Source organism: Colletotrichum paranaense (genome assembly GCF_030867605.1).
Source record: "Colletotrichum paranaense strain IMI 384185 chromosome Unknown Scaffold_2.1, whole genome shotgun sequence".
NCBI lineage: Eukaryota > Fungi > Ascomycota > Sordariomycetes > Glomerellales > Glomerellaceae > Colletotrichum > Colletotrichum paranaense.
Window position 1 is genome coordinate 1,721,255 of NW_026848960.1, and position 16,269 is coordinate 1,737,523.

The window sequence follows — 16,269 nt, forward strand, 5'->3', positions numbered from 1 at the left end:
TGGCTGGCTGAGAGCCCCGTGCTTACTCTGTCATTCCGGCTTCTTTCCCGAAGAAGAGATATCTTATGTTGATATGCGCCACCATTACGAATCTGAAGGATATTTTACAGGCAACAGTTCTGCCTGAAACTTGGCAAAGGTGTCGCAATATTGTGTACATAGAAACATGCATGATTTTTCCGGAGTAACAGCTATACATATATAATCCATGTTTTTGGTGTCTACTAGCCATCCACTCCGGGGTTATCTGTGACAATTTCATACCTAAATCACCAATCATCAGACTCACTCACTCTCAAGATGTCTTCAGATGGAACTCAAGGACCCGTGCTTGTCCACGGCATCAAGGCAGACAATCCAGGTATGTTTTCATGACAATTGGTATAATCCGCCTCTGTCATTCATAGCTGACGTCCCAAAGCCAAACCTCCCGTGCGCATGGAAGTGCGCGACATGATCAAGGACCATCCTGATCAGTGGAATTTGTATCTCTTGGGCTTGGAGAGATTCCAAAACTCGGTACCGGAGAGCGCGCCTCTCTCCTTCTTCGAGATTGCAGGCAAGTACAAGTTTTTAATTTGCGTCAACATGCATCAATCCCCCAATAGTCTGGCGGCGAGGATATCTGCTTGTCACTTAACAAGTATTCCCCGACTCCGACGAGGAGTCATCTTTTGCTTTTTGGCCAGATGAGCTACAGAATCCCGCTCTTAATGGCACCCATATCGTTGTTTATACACTGTGACATTCCCGTCCGATCAGATTAATGCACTGGAGGCTAAAATGTATGGAATGAGGATTGCAAGGTTCTGACTTTAGCAGGTATTCATGGGCTTCCGTACAAGAAATGGCCAGACAGGGACTGGAACAACAAGATGGTCAGAGTCGACAATGATTTCGGCGGATTCTGCACTCATAGCTCGATCCTCTTTCTTACTTGGCACCGTCCATATCTCGCTCTATTCGAGGTAAGCTCTAACACCCACCGTCAAAGTGACCTTTTCTAACGTGGCTCAGGCCGAGCTATACAAGCACGTCAACGCTGTTGCCAACGACTTTGATGAGAATGAGCGTCGAAGCGACTATGTGAAGGCGGCCAAAGACTTCAGAATGCCATACTGGGACTGGGCTCGACCTGACCTTGGAGTCTTCCCAGCAGAGGCTACATCCCAAGCTAGGGTCCAAGTCAAGCGTCCCCATAATAACCAGAAGGATTCTCGTATCGACCCAAACCCACTGGCAACCTACAAATTCCGAGAGTCGCGCACGAATACGAGCATCAATCAGGTACTTTTATCTTTAGACCATCGCTATGTATGCGTAATGCTGATCGGCGCTCTTAGTTCCCGAGGGTCGGAGGCACCATTCGCTACCCTGACCAGCCCAACAACAACAGGATGATTCAGAGACTGACACAGTTTTTTTCTGGAACAGACCCTCAACAGGCTTCAAGAGGGAAGAACCTGACGGAGCGTGTCATCTTCATCCTTCAGTCGTATCGTGACTTTGGATCTGCGTCCCACAATCGATTCAATCCTCCGAAGCAACCAGGTCAGCCCAACTTTGCCGAATGGGGGAGTATTGAAGATATTCATAATGCCATCCACACCTACTCTGGAGGCAGTGGGCACATGGGCAACCCAGCAATTGCCGCGTTTGACCCCATTTTCTGGCTCCATCACACCAATGTCGACCGGCTGTTCGCTATCTGGCAAGCTTGCCACGATAACCCCAACGATCCATCGACCTATGTGACTGACCAACGTGCGGGCGAGAGTTGGGGTAACTTCATCGTTAAAGCCGGTGACCCGGAGACGATCAAAACCCCGCTGGCTCCATTTGCCCAGTTGGGTACGAAGGACAGTCAAGTCTTCTGGACGTCCGAGGGTGTCAGATACACCACTGAGTTTGGCTACGTCTACCCGGAGACTCAGTCCTGGAAGTTTCCCACTAAGGAGTCCATCCTCAACGAGCTGGATCGTGTGTATGGAAAGACCGCCTCATTTGCCAACATTTTGAGAAGTGGCGATGAAGACTTCAAATCCTCCACCGAGGAGTTCAAGAGTCGTGCCAAGGCACATTTGAAGGCCGAGAACTCTCCAGTCTCGGCCTCAACCTTCTCGCTGGCTGCGGAACAAGATGATCAAAAGCCACTCCAAGAGGCCAATGAGCTAGACGTATTCAGTCTTCCAGAGGATCGTGACCTGAAGAGCTTGATTGGTACCGACAACAAGTACCTCGAATGGCTTGTCAACATCAAGGCCGAAAAGGCTGAACTCGGAGGCAACTACGTTGTCCACGTGTTCCTGGGCAATCCCGACGACTCGGTTCCCTTGTTGTATGTGACCAACCACTCTCACGTCGGTGCCTTTGCCACCTTCGGCCAAGACGAGAACACCTCGTGCAAAAACTGTCAACAGGGCCGTGCTTCAGGACAGAGAATCACCGGCCAGGTCCCTCTCACTCTCGCTCTCGTCGAGCGATATGTTGCCGGCCTGATCGATAGTCTTGCACCGCAGCATGTCATCCCTTACTTGCAGAAGAACCTCCATTGGCGTGTCACTTTGCCCAATGGTGATCTCCAGGCCAGGAGCAACCTCAACAACCTTTTGGTCAGTGTCGTTACGAATGAGGTGACCATTCCTAGCAACCCTTCGGATCTTCCACGATACGCCGATGAGGTGATTCCTCAACCAGATGTCACCACTAACCGTGCGGGAAGTGGCCGCGGCGATGGAACTGGTTATGATGGCACCAACTTCTAGTTCAGAGACAGCTAATTTGAGCATTGAGGCAATGGACCAGGAAATATGACTGGATGATGAAGAAACAATATGCTGATTAGTTGCCGACATTTTCTGCTGTCGAGCTGAGGGCCCAGTTGACCAAGCCTCTAGCTGGAAACTACAAACATTTTACTATGTCGTCCTAGACTCAGTGATGGGATAATCCAATGCAGTTGAAATGCCAGCAATTCAATCTAAGGTAGTACGTTAAAACGCAGTCTTTCGGATACTTCCACAGTGATGTTAAAGAGCGCAGAAGTCATGGCTCTACAAGTGTTCAATTGCAAAAGATGAAGCGCATCATGGATAAAACTATGTCTGTTGGGGTGATAACGTGACCGTTGAGGTTCGCCTGGCTAAACAGGTTATCCGGATCTACAAGCCGAGACTCCGCCTTTTTGCGCGTTTGCTCTAACAGACACCAACAGGAGCGGCTGGGAATTGACTGGTGAACGACTTTCGCTTTCTGGTTAGAGACGCAAAAGAGCGGGCCAAATCGGTGGCTCTGAAGTCACTGCAACTCGCTGCAACTCAACTTCAAAGGGTCTAGAACAGTGGATTCGGACAGGGTCAGGGGACAGGGCGGCTTAAGGTTCTCGATCATGCTGTTGGAACATGGTCTTTTTTTTCTCTTTGCTCTGCTCTTTTGGCCTCTTTTCCCCCCCTCGATTCTGTCTTGTACCCATGGACTCATACAGTCAGTCATCCTCCTCCTCTTTCCTTGGCGTCTGTGATTGCCCCCGGGGTAATGAATAACCGAGGTGGTCGGATATCTTGCTGACAGCCCAGCGACATGAGAATCCATCCATGTCAGTGTTGGTGTGATTTTCTGCCCCCCCTCTGTCTGTTGTGTGGTTGGTTCAAAGTGCGAAGTGCGACTTGCTCAGCACGAAACCCCTGTCGCAAGGAGCTCGGAGGGAGTCCGGACGATTGGCCGGCGATAGCGCACGTTGTCTGAGACCAGCGCGACGCCCAGATGGGGTTTTTGGTCTCGTCAGCCCGGTGCAAACCGTACCCAAGCCGCCGGTTATCCGTCTTTGCTGATCTGAAATAGCCTGACAGCTGCCACGAGAGCCACTAAACAGCCCTCCGTGTATGCGATTTGGCGGGATTCCGATACACTTACTGTCAACTAGCCCACCGCCGATGACGTTGCCGGCTCCGGTATCCGTACATCTTCTCGTTTTCAACGTCGAAGGAAGCCCCCCACAAGGCTGGTTCCCTCTCGAGTATGCACGTCCCTTACTCTTTGAATGTTTCGATCGGGTCTCAACAGTGTGGTTGGCTGCGACTACGAGGCGCCACGGACGACACGAAGGTGGACTACAGCCAAGCTTTGCAAAAGATGGCTAAGCAACGGCGGCCCCTCTACAACATGGTTAAACAGACTCACAGACATCAATATTGCCCGGTGCTGCCTGGGAATAGTGGGCAGATACGTGTATCCATCACGGAACCCTTGCTGCCGATACAGTCCCTTACCCTGGACGTGAGATATCCGACAATGCACGGTTCTTTAGAATCACCTGGGTAATAGCGGAACCTGTCCTGTAAACAACCGTAGCATTTGCTTATTTAATCTTAAATCTAGAGGCACAGCTGCAGGTTGCGTTAGGCAGACCGTTACTAGGCTATCTACTCAGTCAGTTGGCGAGCGGTTTTGATGTGACGGACAGGGGCCGCTCGGCCGATTCCGCACGTGTAGGCCGTCAGATGACAGGGATCGTGAGTGTCGCGATGGGTGAGCGGAAAGCCGCTAGTGTAGGATCCGGCATGACGTCCGGCTGCGCGGCAGTCTCCGGATGATTGGTCTTGAAGGGCCCTGGGCGGGCTCAACAAGCTTAAGATGTCGGGCGAGCAACCTGGCAGGGTTCAAGCAAAAAGCCAAGTTGGAAAGATGGGTCTCTGGAGGAGGAGGACAAGAGGCCCAGAGGGTCCCGAAACACCGTACCGCTGAGCAGATCTACCACGTTCAGTCTCCAGGAATATTTCTCGGGTCGTGTTTTGCCGTCGATCTCTCCCGACTTCGTATCCGATCAACGCAAGGAACAGAAGCTTTCGATGGGCTTCACTTTGGATGACATATCGCGCCAACTTCACGAACGTACACGAGCTCTTACAGCCACCTTTTTACTCACGTTCCCGTATCAAACGCCGCGCGAAAGCTATTTCCCTCACCGCCAGCAAGAACTCTTCGGATCGCACTCATGATGCAGAGTAAGCAGAGCCGGGCGAGGCAATTTCCCACGGCAAAAGCGGCCTTATCCAAATCATCAGGCTTGGCCCGCTGCATCTTTTCGCGCCGTCGTCCAGCGGCACAGCAGGCACAAGAGGCACAAGAGACACAAAATGGCACAGCAGACAGAGAAACCACTCTAGACGTTGGAGACCGATATCCACACAGCCCATTTGTCCAGAGACACATCCAACGGCGTCTCACAAAGCACTCACCCCCTGTTCTTCTCACGTAGCCCTATCAGGCAAGCGCCCTTCGTAACCCTGTCCGAGACGAGCAGGCCCCCCCTGCTTGTCTGTTTGACGGTGGGAGTTTGAGGCCGTGTAGTTCCAGCCGCATGTACCGCCTACCGTTGGCCTACCTGCCTATCTCGCGATGGAGTCAGGTTGTCGCCATGCCAGGGGGTCATCGTGGACAATGGCGTACAGCGCCAGAGGGGCGGTACCGTGGTCGCCCTGACCGGTTCGCAAGGCAGAAACCGACGTGATGGGTAGATATGCGAGCCATACTTGACATGGCCCCCTCTTTAAGTGAAGGAGGCCACGATACATAATGCAGCGGCCGTGGCCTTTGGTCTCTCTCATGTGGTATTGTGGCTCTCCTGCAAGATCTGTAAACTCTGATTTCCGTGTCGATCACACTTGACATCGACGACTTGATCTGCGTGTCACGCAAGCTCTTGTTCGCCGTGACGATGAAATTCACCACCTGTCTCGCCGGCCTCCTGGCCGTAGTTACACAAGTACAAGCGGCGTCCGTCTTTGCCCACTTCATGGTATGTTCACCTCTGATGCTGGCATCCCTACCAGGTCCTTGACTTCATCGTCTGATGTCTCAGCTGCTAACATACTTCGCCAGCTCATCAACACCAAGAACTACACCCTCAGCGAGTTTGAAGATGACTTCAAGATAGCAAAGGATGCCCACATCGACGCTTTCGCCCTTAACATGGGTCTAACGGACCCCAACACCAACTCGTCTCTCGAGACTGCCTTCGTCGCCGCCAAGAATGTTGGATTCCAGCTCTTTTTCTCCTTTGACTACAACGGCGGCTACCATGGGGGTAAGCCCTGGCCCAAGGAGACTATTCTGGACATGACAGAGAAGTACTTCAAGCTCGACGAGTACTTCAAGTATGCCGACAAGCCCCTCGCCTCGACCTTTGAGGGCACAGAGAACGCCGAGGATTGGATCGAAATCAAGAACAAGACAGGCGCCTTCTTCATCCCCGACTGGTCCTCCGTGTCGCCCGAGGACGCATTGGCACTAGGAAACGGCGTTGCTGATGGGCTGTTCAGCTGGAACGCGTGGCCAATCGGTGACCAGGACATGACTGACAAGAGTGACGCTGCGTATGCTTGGGCCCTGAAGGGCAAGCCTTACATGATGCCCGTATCCCCCTGGTTCTATACCAACCTCCCTGGCTACAACAAGAACTGGGTGTGGCGCGGCGATGACCTCTGGTACGATCGCTGGAACCAGGTGATGGATGTGATGCCTGCGTAAGTCAATTTTGCAAGAACTATTGTCTCTCTCTTATCATTCGAGTAACTGACAATCGATAGCTTCGTTCAAATCATCTCCTGGAACGACTACGGCGAATCACACCACATCGGTCCGGTCCGCACCAACGCCATGGAGGCTTTCGAAGTTGGCGAAGCCCCCTTCAACTACGCCCTCGACCATCCCCACGACGGCTGGCGCCACTTCCTCCCCTACCTCATCGACAGCTATAAAGCCGCCGTGGCCCCTTCGATCAAGGACGAAGCCCTTATGACATGGTACCGCGGCTCGCCCGCCCTCTCTTGCAAGGACGGCGGTACCATAGCCAACGCAGTCACACACGACCAAGAGACCCTGACGGCAGCCCAGGTTGTCCGTGATAAGATCTTCTACTCGGCCCTCCTAACGTCTGCAGCAGAGGTCACCGTCTCCGTCGGAGGCAAGGCGCAGAAGGGCAACTGGACCTCGACCCCTGATGGCGGCAAGGGGGTGTACCACGGAAGCATTCCCTTCCTGGGCACCGGTGACGTCGTCATCACCATGACCAAGTACGGGACCGAGATCGCCAAGATCGATGGGCGCAAGATTGCAAACGAATGCCCTGGCGGCTTGACCAACTGGAACGCCTGGACGGGCAGCACGAATGCCCTCCACGTCGACGATCCGAGCCCGTCACCCACGCAGACTGGAGGTGGTCCTCAATCCACAGCCAGTGACAATGACTCTGGGGCATCCAACCTCTCGCAAAACGGTTTGATATACGTTATCTTCGCTCTCGTCAGCTTAGCTGTTGCTGGAGTGGTGTGAACGGGTCATCGACTGCGATAGCTGGGACACATCAAGATGTCAACATCCGAACGTCTCTAACCCACTGGAAAACTGCGACTACGACTGCAAGACATCTCCTTAGGCTCAGTCAAATCTTGGACACAAGTTGACGCATCAGACTCGACTAGTCTCAAACATGGGCATAACTTCGTGAGTATAGCATTGTCAGCCTTCGTTCTCGTGCAAATGACTGACACATACTCCAATAGAGCGTCTCAATTTGGTGTCGAATTTTCACTTCTCCTGTTCATGTTTACTTCACTAGGCATTCACAGCCACATTCACAATTTTAATGCATGAGTTCAGGGACGATAGCATTATGACGCTTTATGATTTTCAACTGGCAATTTTCATGTACAATACCAATACCCCTCTATATAGAACTAGATAGAACACACCTCAATTCCTGGACTTTCGCAAGAATTTTGGAGCAAAAAGCCTCAATCAAAACACACAATCTTGCACTTCTACTACGCCGTTCACGTTGAGCAATGAAATGAACTCTCCCGCACGTGAACCCCAGGACGAGTTGATTCAGTGCGGGCGTTTATGTACGATAATCTCGACCCCTTGTCGCGCGATGTAATGCCCGATCTCGGTGAACAGACTCACCGAGGGCGGGGATCAGCATCCATGCAGCGTGAGATCCAAGGTTGCCATCATCGAGCTGCCTTTCCGGGACTAGACGACCTACCGCATTGCGCTCAAGTAATTCAACTTCAGAGCTGCATTCCTTAAACGGGGCATCCGGGACGTCATCCGATCTCACATCCTCCATCCTATCTTTAACCTCATCACCCCTCCCTTCAACCTCACTCATCCTCAACTCACTCCGCCCGCGAGATCGATATAGGTATTTGCAGATCCGCAATGCACTGGCTCATATCACTACTCTCTGCCGCCGCTATATTCTGTCAACAGGCGGCCAGCGATCCAACGCCGAAATATAATTCTCTCCCGCCCCTCCGCGAGCAAGCCAGCATCCAGGATGCCTGGACCGACGAGCGCAAGGCGGGCATCCCCGCCCTCCTCAAGAAACACGGCGTCGACGCCTGGCTGGTTCGCTCTCGCTCACTCCCCCCTCATTTCACAAGACGGCGGTATTGACACGAGCGGTAGATAAGCCAACGGGAGTACGCCGAAGAAACAGTCTTTTGGTCCCTCAAACCGGCATCAACCTTCTCCGCCCGGCGCCGCACAACTTGCCTTTTCCTCGCTGAACCCCTCGGCTCCACCAACTCCTCTGACGGCACCACCACCGCCACCCTCCCACAGCAACCCGGCTGCATCATAGGCTGGACCGCAGACGTCTGGGCGACGCTCAAATCCCAGCTCGAAGCCGCGAACCCAGCCACCATCGCCGTCAACACGCACCCGGAAATCGCCTTCGCCAGCGGCCTGCACGCGGGCGAGTATCAGGCCATGGCCTCCGGGCTCGGCGGCGAGTGGACCTCGCGCATGGTCGTCAAGCCCGAGATCGCCGTCGAGTTCATCTCGGCCCAGCCCACGTCCAAGATGCCGCGGTACAGGGAGATCATGGAGACGGCTTGGGCGATGATTGCCAAGGGATTCAGTGAGGCGGTTGTCGTGCCGGGGAAGACGACGACGGGGGACCTGGAGTGGTGGTTCCGGGAGGAGATCCTGGCGCACAACTTCTCGACGTGGTTTCAGCCGAGTGTGAGCGTCGTCGATGAGGCGCTGCCTTGGACTATGAGGTTGGAGACGACTGCTGATGAAGATGTGGGAGGCAGGGTCATTCAGTATGGGGACATGCTCCATGTTGATTTTGGGTTGACGGCTATGGGGCTGAACACAGATACGCAGCATCTCGGATACGTGCTTCGCCCCGACGAGACTGATGTGCCTCAAGATCTGAAGGACGGCTTAAAGAAGGGTAACAAGCTTCAAGATATCGTGAGGCGAAACATTGCTGTCGGTAAGACGGGTAACGAGATGCTCAAGGCGTCGCTGGGAGAGATGCACGCCGAGGGCATTGAGGGACGGGTCTACTCACACCCAATTGGGGACTGGGGACATTCTGCTGGTCCTCTTATCGGTAAGAAGACGACATGTTTCCATTACAAGACCGTTGATCTGGTGCGGTGCTGACTTCGCATAGGAATGACCAACATGCAAGAGTACGTCTCGGCGGCTGGCGAATTGGCTGCGATCCGTAGTATGTGGTTCAGTGTAGAGCTTCTCGTCGAGCATTACGCACCTTCGAGGAACACGACCCTTTGGTTTGCCCTGGAGGAGGACGTGTACTGGGCTGGCGAGGAAGAGGGATGGCAATGGGTCTACGGCCGACAGGAGGAGTTCCATCTGGTGAAGGCGGCGAAGCAGCAACAGACGTCGGAAGAGTTGTGAGATGAGTCACTTCTTCATTCAATTTGTGTCACTTCACGTCGTACAGGGAAATGCAAAGAAAAAGAAGACTATTCGCTGACAAACCGAAAAAGGGGAATCTCATCATGAATTTGCTTTTAATGCCCGTTATTTACAACACATCCCAGTTTCCAACCAGCTTACGCCTTGCCATTCTCCCTCTTAATGGGAGGCAGCAGGCTCTTTGTCATCTGTCTTGCGTGCTGCGCCATGAGCGCGTCCAAGAGGACGATCGCCGCCATACCCTCAACGATGGGGATGGCACGGGGGACAACGCAAGGGTCGTGACGGCCCTTGGCGGCCAGCACGCCCTCCTCTGAACCGTCGTAAGTCGCCGTCGTCTGGTCCACGCCGATGGTCGCGGGGGGCTTGAAGGCGATGCGGAAGTAAATGGGCGCACCGTTGGAGATGCCGCCCTGGATACCGCCAGAGTAGTTGGTCTTGGTGGTCAACTTGGACCGGGGGATACCCATGCGCTGGGCGTCGGCCTGGAGCTCCGACTCGGGCGCCTTGATGAAGGCGTCGTTGTGCTGGGAGCCCGGAATTTCGCAGCCGCCAAAGCCGGAGCCGATCTCGAAGCCCTTTGTGGCGGGGATGCTGAGCATAGCGTGTGCAAGCGAGGCCTCGAGCTTGTCGAAGCAGGGCTCGCCGAGCGCCGAGGGTGGGTTGCGGATGACGCAGGTGACGGTTCCGCCAATGCTGTCGTCGCGCGCCTTATAGTCGCTGATGAGGTCAATCATCTTCTCGTTGGTCTCCTCGTGCGGGCAGCGGACAGGGAGGAACTGGTCGACGGTCTTGCGGTCGACGGTGTTGAGGAGCGAGAGAAAGGCGGGGTTCGTCGAGGGGCTCGGGTGCTCGGGGGTCGGGGGGAAGAGGTGGCAGTTGCCGACGCTCGTGGTGAAGGCGGTGATCTCGGTACCGTAGGCTTCGCGGAGGTACTTCTCAGCGAGGGCGCCGGCGGCAACGCGGGCAATTGTCTCGCGGGCGGAGGAGCGACCACCGCCGGAGGAGGCCTTGACGCCGTACTTCTCGAGGTAGGTCCAATCGGCATGGGAAGGGCGGGGGAACATGTCCATCGTAGAGTTGCCGTAGTCCTTGGGACGCTGATCCTCGTTTTGGACGAGCATGCCAATCGGGGTGCCAAGGGTGACACCGAACTCGGTACCGCTCTGAATGACGACACGGTCCTTCTCGTTTCTGGGTGTCGTAATTGAGCTCTGGCCGGGGCGGCGGCGGTTCAGCTGAGGCTGGATATCGGACTCGGTCAGAGCCATGCCGGGCGGGACGCCATCGACAATGACGCCGACGGACTTGCCGTGGGACTCGCCGTAGCTGCGCAGAGGGGCATCCTATGTTAGTCCACAATTGGCCACGAGAGACGAACAAGAGGAATTGGGTCGGAAGAGGCGACGCACGTCGTGACCTTGAAGTAATTGCCGAACGTTGACATTTTTGCTACCGCTATAAAGGGGGTAAAAGTTGGAGTGTGGGAAACGAGAGGAGGGGAGAGCGGTATGTAAGTTTGGAAAATTATCTGGGCCGATGTTCGGTGAGTCAACCACAGAAAGAAATCGGCCGTCTGCGGGATGGAGGGGTTTTCTATGATGTAGTTGAATTGCCCCGTTAATCGGGTGGGTCTTGCCCATACAGGGGTGGGTGGCCTAGTGAGAAAATGGACTCTGTTAGATGCAACTTACTTGAGAACCTCATCTCACCGCGTTGCTCACTCATTCGTTCCGCCATCAAACGGCAGTGAATACATCCTTAACGCGACCTCTCTTACTCGTAAACTCATCAAACTGACTTAGACTCATTGCTTTGCTCTCAATCTATTCTCATACACTCTTTTAATCTTCGAATCACAGTCGAATATCACGAGACTTTTCACAGGGGCTCATGAAAATGTTAATCTGAAAGTACCATCAATCCCGTCTCATCCAATATCTCTCACAGATCATCACAATGCTGCCACTACGTAGCATTCAAGGAACTTTGTTCCGCATCAGACCATCAATACACCAAACCTTCCGCCAAACCCGATTCTTCTCCGCCCTCGCCGCCTCACCAACCTCAAAGACCCAAGTCTACACCTCAAACTCTCGCGACCCCTACGTGAACCTCTCCATCGAGCACCACCTCCTTCAAATGACCCCATCTGACTCGACCGTCCTCTTCCTGTACACAAACCGCCCCAGCATCGTCATCGGCCGCAACCAGAACCCGTGGCTCGAGGTCAACCTTCCCCTCCTCAAGTCTCTACCCCCGTCGGATGCCATCGACCTCGTCCGCCGCCGCAGCGGAGGCGGAACGGTCTTCCACGATGAGGGCAATGTAAACTACTCCGTCATCTGCCCGCCTGCAAATTTTGACCGCGACACCCATGCAGAGATGGTCGTCCGCGCCCTCCGCTCCCTCGACGTCGAGGGCGCCGCCGTCAACTGCCGCCATGACATTGTCATGACTCTTCCCCCTCCGCCTTCCTCTTCAGGAACCTCCGACAAAGCACCGGATAACATCGCCTCCGTAGAAGCGGCATCGTGCAGCAAGCCAAAGGTGAACGCGGAAAACACGTTCAAGATCTCCGGCTCGGCGTACAAACTCACCCGTCTCCGCTCCCTGCACCACGGAACGTGTCTCCTCTCGTCCCCGAACCTGCCGCGCATCGGCAGCTTCCTGCGCTCTCCCGCGGAACCCTTCATCAAGGCCCGCGGCGTCGAGAGTGTGCGCTCACGCATCCGCAACGTGGGCATCACCGACACATCGACGTTCGAGGATGCCGTGATTAGCGAATTTGGAAAAATGTACGGTGACTTCACTGTCCGGGCAGAACTGGGCGAGAAGGATGCACTCGGAGAGGATAAGGTTAAGAAGGGACTCAAGGAATTACGGGTAAGCTTTTATTTCTTCTCTCCTCGGTCGGCGATAGCCAGGGTCAGAAACTAACGGATATACACAGTCTCGGGAATGGACGTATGGCCAGACCCCTCTATTCACCTTCTCTACACACCCCTCTGAAGAAGACACGCGGGAACGTCCTCATCTCCCGGGCAACGTGAGTAAACATCTTCAGCTCTAGTCTTTGGTCGTTTCGTTCCATCCAATCCCGCTTGACCCCTTCACCGCTCAAACATGTAGCCAATCTACCCAGCACAGCCAGCTGACCCCGTCCAGTTCAACCTCACATTTGAAGCCCGCCACGGCCTCGTCCAAAGCTTCTCTCTGTCCGGACCGTCTTCTAGTCTCTCTAGTCAAGGATCGGCCAAGCTCTCGAATTCCATGATCAACACCCAGATCTGGGAGGTCGCAGACTGGGAAGAGCGTCTCCGCGCGGAGGGTTTAGACCATAGCGAAGCGTCGACCGTGGGAAAGTGGCTGAACTCTGTGCTGGCAAATGGAAAGTAAATTAATCTCAAGTTTGGATTGATTTCCATCCAGAACAGAACTTATTCCTGTACGATAAAGAAGTTGTGAGGCAGGGTAGGCAGGGCAGTGTATGATACTACATCCAGGACGACGAGCCTACAGCAGCATATCGTGCCTAGCAAGCCGTAATCAACAGCAAATCTCATCACCTATTTCATCTGTAGATCATTGCAAATGTCTTTTTCGAACCATCCCCTTTACCAAGGCACTTAAGAAAATACCTTGAGTTATGTTCAGACCTTTTTTGCTTCTCTATCCTTCTAGATGCGCACATCTGGCTTCTATCTCCGAGTATTTGGCACATTCAGACCCTATCAGCAAGACTTCTCCAACGACACAATTCTCTACCGGTCTTTTCATTTTGTTCCTTCGCAAGGCACTCATATTGTCTTTGCCAGCTCCTTCATGTCGCTTCGCTCCTGAACCAAGGCAGCAATGGCTTGACCGCCGTCAGAGCCAAGGCTCTGGAAGCCACGGATCACTCCCTCTCTATCGCCCTTTCGCATTTCCTGACTCATCTTGAATTTCCCCTCCAAGCGGTCGATAGCGATCTCAATGCCAATGATGTTCTTCTTCATCAATTCAATGTAGCGCTCAGGAGCGTCCGCAACCTTCCAAGGGCCGGGTCTATCTCCCTTTCCAGTGTAATCCATGACAGACGTCTCAGTGTGCCTGGACAAGTCATCAATCTGCTTTGATAGGAAGCCAGACGCAGTTTCTGACTTGCTGTCGAAGTAGATTGTTGCTCGGCCGTAAGCCTGGACAGCGGCGTAGTTCCAAGTGGGGACAACTTTGGCAGTCGTGGGCTTCGTCTCGGTGTAGAACTTGGGTGTGACATAATGATGAGGTGCGGCCGTGAATAGCACGAGAACCTCCTGATCGAGTGTCGTTGATTCAGTACCGGCAGATTGGACAGCTTCGATCATTGCTTTGCTTTGTGGATTTTGGCGGGCTAGGTGGCCCCTCAATCGGCCGAGTTCCTCATCACTCGTCTCGTCTTCCACATCCAAGACAAAGGGGATGTGGCTAGCAAGGATGAGAGGATGGGCATCTGATGGAATGGCGGTAGTGAGAACACCGAGGGGGTAGTCTCGAATCAGTTGTTGCAAGGCGCTGATACGTGTTTCCGCGTGTGGTGATGGGATAAACATGATGTAGGATAATACTAGTGCTTAAAGGTATTGAAGGTGTGTTATCTCAGTCAAAGTGCTTGAGAGATCATGAGCGCTCCCTCACCCATTAAATATTCCTTATGAAACTAGATAGTCTCATATTAAACGCGTGGTATGTTGTCAAGTGAAAGCTGAGTAGTCACACACTTGTCTCCGGCGTGCAGTTGAATAAAGTTTCTCTAATGCCACCTGGGTTGCAGAGTCCGAGAGTCGCCGAGAAAGGTGCCACATTCACATTGGCCAGATCCTCAAAATTGACTTGACCAAGACGTAATATCCGTCATACCATTGGATGTGTTGTTCAGATTGGGCCATCCATTGAATGCTCTCCGCGGAGAAGCTGATATCACTTGGCTTGGACAAGCAGCTGCCACTACCTACGACATGAACGCCCTCACAGATTTGTCAGGAATAGGTAGATGATTCACGCCCTTCCAGTAATACTTCACTAGATTATATTGACATAACGTAATCAAATGGAGTATTACAGCTGGCTAAATGTCGAGGCGTTTTTAAAGGCTCATCTAGTGCCCCTCCCTGGCTCGGACAATATGTCCGACGGTAAACGTGAGTCACCCCACCGGGACTTCCCTTCATGATGGGTGATTGTGCAAGATTCACGTGCAAGTGAAGATTTTGTTCTTTACAAGACTGAACCACATTGATCGTGGAAGTAATGATATGAAACTTGCTGGCCGTCGATACGAACTCATTCTCCTACCAATCACAACCAGAACAGATCATGCCACCAACTTCTTTTCTGTCCTTTATCTCATTCTCGTCAGCTTCTACATCGCGTACTATCCCTGGCAGCGCTGAAGTCCAATGAAGATGTCTCAACATGCAGCTCTAGAAGACTGTGTCTTTTCTGATCGAGGAGGAATCACCGAAAATACTCATCGAATTCACGCTGCAGTCACAGACGCTGATGGCAGTCTCTTGTACGCCGTGGGCGACCCATCACGCCTGACACTCGCCCGATCAGCAGCCAAACCAGCTCAAATTCTCGCCCTTCTCGAGATTGAAGGATTTGAGCAATTCGGTTTCGACGACAAGGAAATTGCTCTCATGTGCTCTTCACATAGTAGCGAGGAGCGTCACGTTCAGTCCGGGGTCACGATGCTGACCAAGATTGCGGCCAAAGAGCAAGACTTGCGGTGCGGAGGTCACCCGTCAATGTCCGAGAGCGTCAACAACGAATGGATCAGGAAAGGGTTTACGCCTGGGGCTCTCTGTAACAATTGCTCTGCGAAGCATATCGGCATGCTAGCCGGGGCCAAAGCACTGGGGCAAGACGAGGAGTATCACTTGTCCAATCACGAAGTCCAAATTCGTGTCAGACATACCTTTGAGGAGCTTACTGGCCTGGAGGCTGACGAGATCAAATGGGGCATCGACGGATGCAACCTGCCAGCTCCCGCCCTTCCTCTTCGTGACATCAGTCACCTTTATGCTCTCCTTGCTCACGCTGCAGACGCTGAGGCTCAGGGTTCTGCGACGGACCCAAGGACGAGGAATCTGGCTAGGATCTACCATTCTATGTGGCGATTCCCCGAAATGGTTGCTGGGGATGCTAGATTCTGTACTGAACTGATGCTCAAGCATGGTGGTACTCTCGTGGGTAAGCTGGGTGCCGATGGGTGCTATGGTGTTGCCATCCGAGACTCCGAAGAGACGCGGCGTCTGGGGGCCAACTCGGGCTTGGGAATATCTGTCAAGGTTGAAGATGGAAACGAGGAAATTTTATATGCAGCAGTGATGGAGATTTTGGAACAACTTGGCATCGGTTCTGTGGAAAGCCGTGACGCTATGAAGGCGTTCCACCACATTGAGCGCGTAAACACAGCCGGCGTCATTACTGGAAAGGTGTCGTTTTCTTTCAAATTACGCAAGCCTTAACTCGTCGAAATTGAACATACCACAATTACCTGAGACA

General features: G+C 53.3%; 8 protein-coding genes across 8 annotated transcripts; 5 read left to right on the plus strand and 3 right to left on the minus strand.

Moving 5' to 3' along the window:
* Window positions 1-300: 300 nt before the first annotated feature.
* On the plus strand, window positions 301-2,765 carry CPAR01_02461 (uncharacterized protein; the record flags this gene model as incomplete). Its single annotated transcript, XM_060486748.1, has 5 exons — window positions 301-361; window positions 422-631; window positions 823-968; window positions 1,018-1,287; window positions 1,344-2,765. The coding sequence occupies 5 exons, from the start codon at window positions 301-303 to the stop codon at window positions 2,763-2,765; spliced, it is 2,109 nt and encodes a 702-aa protein (XP_060354076.1).
* A 1,777-nt stretch (window positions 2,766-4,542) lies between these two features.
* CPAR01_02462 (uncharacterized protein) lies at window positions 4,543-4,749 on the minus strand (the record flags this gene model as incomplete). The annotated part of the gene is made up of 1 exon (XM_060486749.1): window positions 4,543-4,749. A coding segment is annotated over one exon (207 nt), but the record flags the coding sequence as incomplete, so codon positions are not given.
* A 967-nt stretch (window positions 4,750-5,716) lies between these two features.
* On the plus strand, window positions 5,717-7,332 carry CPAR01_02463 (glycosyl hydrolase family 71; the record flags this gene model as incomplete). Its single annotated transcript, XM_060486750.1, has 3 exons — window positions 5,717-5,797; window positions 5,881-6,524; window positions 6,588-7,332. 3 exons carry the CDS (start codon window positions 5,717-5,719, stop codon window positions 7,330-7,332), a joined length of 1,470 nt encoding a protein of 489 aa, XP_060354078.1.
* Window positions 7,333-8,223: 891 nt separating this feature from the next.
* On the plus strand, window positions 8,224-9,720 carry CPAR01_02464 (xaa-Pro aminopeptidase family enzyme; the record flags this gene model as incomplete). Its single annotated transcript, XM_060486751.1, has 3 exons — window positions 8,224-8,412; window positions 8,473-9,409; window positions 9,473-9,720. 3 exons carry the CDS (start codon window positions 8,224-8,226, stop codon window positions 9,718-9,720), a joined length of 1,374 nt encoding a protein of 457 aa, XP_060354079.1.
* Window positions 9,721-9,878: 158 nt separating this feature from the next.
* Window positions 9,879-11,188, minus strand: CPAR01_02465 (chorismate synthase; the record flags this gene model as incomplete). Its single annotated transcript, XM_060486752.1, has 2 exons — window positions 9,879-11,070; window positions 11,154-11,188. 2 exons carry the CDS (start codon window positions 11,186-11,188, stop codon window positions 9,879-9,881), a joined length of 1,227 nt encoding a protein of 408 aa, XP_060354080.1.
* A 512-nt stretch (window positions 11,189-11,700) lies between these two features.
* CPAR01_02466 (lipoyltransferase) lies at window positions 11,701-13,140 on the plus strand (the record flags this gene model as incomplete). Its single annotated transcript, XM_060486753.1, has 3 exons — window positions 11,701-12,627; window positions 12,695-12,790; window positions 12,874-13,140. 3 exons carry the CDS (start codon window positions 11,701-11,703, stop codon window positions 13,138-13,140), a joined length of 1,290 nt encoding a protein of 429 aa, XP_060354081.1.
* A 401-nt stretch (window positions 13,141-13,541) lies between these two features.
* CPAR01_02467 (transcriptional regulator) lies at window positions 13,542-14,312 on the minus strand (the record flags this gene model as incomplete). The annotated part of the gene is made up of 1 exon (XM_060486754.1): window positions 13,542-14,312. The coding sequence occupies one exon, from the start codon at window positions 14,310-14,312 to the stop codon at window positions 13,542-13,544; it is 771 nt and encodes a 256-aa protein (XP_060354082.1).
* Window positions 14,313-15,164: 852 nt separating this feature from the next.
* On the plus strand, window positions 15,165-16,232 carry CPAR01_02468 (uncharacterized protein; the record flags this gene model as incomplete). Its single annotated transcript, XM_060486755.1, has 1 exon — window positions 15,165-16,232. The coding sequence occupies one exon, from the start codon at window positions 15,165-15,167 to the stop codon at window positions 16,230-16,232; it is 1,068 nt and encodes a 355-aa protein (XP_060354083.1).
* Window positions 16,233-16,269: the final 37 nt, after the last annotated feature.